The sequence below is a fragment of the Galeopterus variegatus genome, unplaced genomic scaffold, assembly GCF_000696425.1.
Source record: "Galeopterus variegatus unplaced genomic scaffold, G_variegatus-3.0.2 Scaffold3374, whole genome shotgun sequence".
Taxonomy (NCBI): Eukaryota; Metazoa; Chordata; class Mammalia; order Dermoptera; family Cynocephalidae; genus Galeopterus; species Galeopterus variegatus.
In genome coordinates, this window is record NW_007729485.1 from 134320 (window position 1) to 138427 (window position 4108).

The window sequence follows — 4108 nt, forward strand, 5'->3', positions numbered from 1 at the left end:
GGTCCCAGTCCGGTACGGGCGTGACACTGAGGGTTGCGATCCGTTGCCGGACACGAAAAAAGACAAAAAGGAAAAAAAAAAAAAGTTATTGCTTCAAAAAGATTAAAGCAGAGAGGGCACACTGGCTTTTTAAGTTGGCTTACGTGTTTTTGCACGTGGCTTCCCTACCCACTTCTCCCTGTGTGGCTTCCACAGGAATGTGAATCTGTGACTCCTGCGTTAAGTCTTGATTTTAATTGTGAATTCTACAAGGATAAAAGAAAGTCTAAAAAGCAACTGCCATAACTAATATATACCTTGCTTCCCCCCAAAATATTCTGTCAAAAACCAAAAAGAAAACTCCCCCAAGCTGCTGTGATAAAATGGGTGAGTGGAGAAATCCCAAACAGGAAGGCCCTCGGCAGCTGAACAGGAGAATCTCGACTCTAGTAAAGTTCAAAAAAAGTTTGTCCTTAAAGAGAGCAGGGACTAGAATCTGCAGTACTCTCAGTATGGGCAACAGTGAAAACACGGGAACAAAGCAAGCTGCTGTGATAAAATGGGTTAGTGTAGAAATCCCAAACAGGAAGGCCCTCGGCAGCTGAACAGGAGAATCTCGACTCTAGTTGTAAAGTTAAAAAAAGTTTGTCCTTAAAGAAAGCAGGGACTAGAATCTGCAGTACTCTCAGTATGGGCAACAGTGAAAACACGGGAACAAAGCCACCGTTCCCAGGATGCCCTTTGCTCTCTCCTCGGGGGACAGCACTTCCCACTGTCCACCCGCTGTCCACGCCTGAGACACAAATGTCCCCCTCGGCCCATGCTCCCATCTCCTGCATTAGTCCCGTAGCTGAGATCTTCTCTGGCCCGACCGCTGTTTCCCCGCCCACTGCCACCACCCGGGCTGGGGCTGCCATAACTCGTGTGCAGCCAGCGTCACCCGTCCGTCCACCTCCTGTCTCACCCCCTCCCTCTTCCAGCCACACTGAACTTCTCTCTCTCCCTGGAATCGCTCACGCTGTTCCTTACTCCTGGATCTTCAAGTACACTTCTGATGCCTGGAAACCGACACAGGACAAGTCACAGAGTTGCTTCCAGTGCTGGCCAGAGTAGAGTCTTAACATTTTTTATTTCTGTCCACTGTTCTAAGACACTGTAATGCTATCTTCCTTAATATTAATTTTTAATGCCCAGAATAATCTCCAATCTCTGTGTCATCAAAGCCAATAAGGCCAGTAATATATTTTTTTTGTACTTATAGAAAATTGAGAGTAAAGGAGGGTGGTAGCCCTCGGTTGTATGTGAAGAACTCCCAGGCAGCTAGAACTGTCTCCAGGGAGAAGAGCACTTTGAAAATTCAAATACGAGTGGAGTGCAACACATTTTGGAGAGTACTGTACAATCCTAGAAACCAGAGCTCGAACACGAGAACACAGACTCTACTCATCATAACCAAACCCTCTAATTATACTGTTCCAGTTGCACAATCAAAACTTCAAAGCCATGGGAGCTGAGAGGGGACTCAGCACAGGAACGGGAAGGAAAACGAGGCTTCATTTAATGCGCTCGATAGTCTTATATCCCTATCAGCAACTGCAACTTTACTAGCATTTTTTACTCCTTAATTTTTCAACCCTATGCAAAGAATTTTCCACCCATAGTAGCTGCAGGCAGAGCCACCTGAACTTCAGGGGTGGATGGGTAGAAGCTTCTGTGGGTCACTCCTGGGGAGAGTTAACTCTGTGAAGTTCAGTTTCTACCTCCCACGGCCCGTGTTTCAATGACCATCCCCAAGCAAAGCCATGAGATGTCACAGCAGACAGCTGCACTCGGGGGGAAGTGGACTTCCCCATCCCGTGTGACTTTTCAGACTGGGGAGCCCCTCGGGGTGTGTCCTGCAGAGGATGCACGGGCCTCCCATGGCCGGTGGCCCCCTCTACCGCAGAGAGACTGAAACACATGGCTTTCCATAGAGAAACGATGACAGCTGTCACAGTGAAAATGCAGACCCTCTGACCCAGTCATCCTACTTCTAATTGTCTGTACTTGTGCAAACGTGCGCACACACAGACGAACATTTACTGTAAATCTCAGCTACGGGTCTTTAGTTAGGCTTAGTGATGCTATCCACATTTCAGACAGTAATAACACTGACCATTCACTAATAACGTCATGTTAATGTTGTTAAAAATAGTTTAGCCTCTTGGGCATGAGCAGGAATTCAATGACTATGGGTTATGTGACATCAGACAGCAGGTGCAGGGAAGAAAAGATGGTATCATACCTCCTCCTCCAGGATGTCACAAGCCAAATGGATGCGGGACACGTCCACTCGATGGGGCTCCGATTTCAACTTCTTGGATCGTAAGCTCCAGAGTTTTATACAGGAGTTGTCAAACCCAGCAGCCAGCAGCTTGCTATCGGGGGAGATCTCTGCAGTGTTCAGCAGCTGCTCTGTGTTGTAGAAGGCATAGAAGCAGATGGTGGTGAGGGACGGAGGCCCGTCCTTGACACGCTTAATGCTCTCCTGCAAGACCTCCAGGGCGGCCTCGTTCTGCAGGATGGGGCTGGGCACGTCGGGGGGCTCCAGGCCACTGCTCTCGCTGCGGGAGGAGCTGCCGCTGGCGTAGAGCTGGTAGTCTGTTCTCTTGGCAGGTTGCACGTCCAGGTGGACGTGCAAGGTGAGGACTCTGCACAGGGCAGTGTTGTTGTCGCTCTGGAGGTAGCGGACCAGGTAGTTGTAGCTGTCTTCCTGGAGACGAACCACGTACTTGTTGTCTAGGAACGCGCGAAGCCTGGAGTTCGACAGGATGTCCTGAATGGTCTGAGTGGTCTGCAGCTGCTCGATGACGTCCTTCTGGCTGGCGTTCTGCAGGAACATCCCGTGGAAGCGGCTGTAGAAACTCTCCACGGTGCTCTTGGGACTGTTCTGGACCAGGTGGAGATGGAGGTAGACAAAGAGAGGGTAGAGGAGAGGCATGACCTCGTGCCTGTGCTGGGAATCAGAATCTACAATGGAGAAAAGCAAGGGCTTTACAACCAGCATCACTCACAGGGCAGCGGGACCCTCCCGGGGACCCACCATCACGTACCCCTTCTCCTGACTGAGGGGGAACAGCGTGCACTGACAAGTCCAGAGCCTGGGCTTGAAGCCACCATTCAGGAATACGTGACTCGCCTGAGTCCCCAGTACACTTGTGTTTCTCAAACTGGGGACCTCAGACCTCTGAGGGTCCTTAGGTGTATTCTTGGGAGACTGAGCTCTTCACAAAAACTTAACATGATGATAACCTAAAAACCAGCGAGTTCACGTGTATTCAGATTGTCTGGATGTCCACCTGGCGAGTAAGAACTGACAGCGACTTTAAAGCTCTGGGCTGTGTTTTGTGATTGCATCTGGTGTCCGTCGCCTGAAGCGAATCAAAGCGCTGACACATGTCACCCTGACACTGAGAGGACAACATCCATCCACAACTGTCCCATTTGATCATGTTGGTTAAAAAGTAAAACTTTCTTGCAGCGATAACTTACAAACAAAATATTTTCATGTCATGAAGACTAAACTACGTCCTGATTAGAGATTTTAACACCATGAAACTATGTGACAAAGAATGTTCAAAACAGGGCACAGCTTCATGGACACAGCCAGGAGAGGTGCACTTGACACTGAGGGCACGTGCTGTGAGGGGCGCAGGCCTCACGCTGCTCAGACACGGGCAGCGGGCAGAGCGCGGCGCCACCAGGGTGAGGACAGCAGCTGCCTCAGCCACCAGCCCATCGAGGCAGGCCTGCAGCAGCAGTGAGTTCCAGCCAAAGCCGCCCCGCCACGTCACTCACTGTCAACTCAAACACAATTGCTTTTCTGGTTTTGCTCATCCTTCACGTGTCATCGGTTTGGGTTTGTACAGAAATATAATAAGCATATAGGTTTTAGATCTACAGTAATGCTTGTTCCTAGTTAAACAAATTAAAGTAACAATGTGTTAATAAGTCAGCAGTTACATTCTGCTAGCATTTTTTTTTTTTTGTCTTTTGTCTTTTTCCGTGTCCGGCAACGGATCGCAACCGTCAGTGTTGCCCCCGTACCGGACCGGGGACCGGCAACGGGATCGCAACCCTCGGCGTTGCT

At 49.6% G+C, this 4108-nt stretch overlaps 1 protein-coding gene across 3 annotated transcripts in view; it reads right to left on the reverse strand.

The window, feature by feature from the left end:
* TAF5L (TAF5-like RNA polymerase II, p300/CBP-associated factor (PCAF)-associated factor, 65kDa) overlaps positions 1-4108 on the reverse strand; it is a 29910-nt gene that overhangs the window by 5778 nt on the left and 20024 nt on the right. For all 3 annotated transcript variants that reach the window (XM_008584784.1, XM_008584782.1, XM_008584783.1), the window contains one exon: positions 2264-2988. In XM_008584784.1, coding sequence (XP_008583006.1) covers positions 2264-2988 — 725 coding nt within the window. The remainder of the gene's footprint in view (positions 1-2263; positions 2989-4108) is intronic.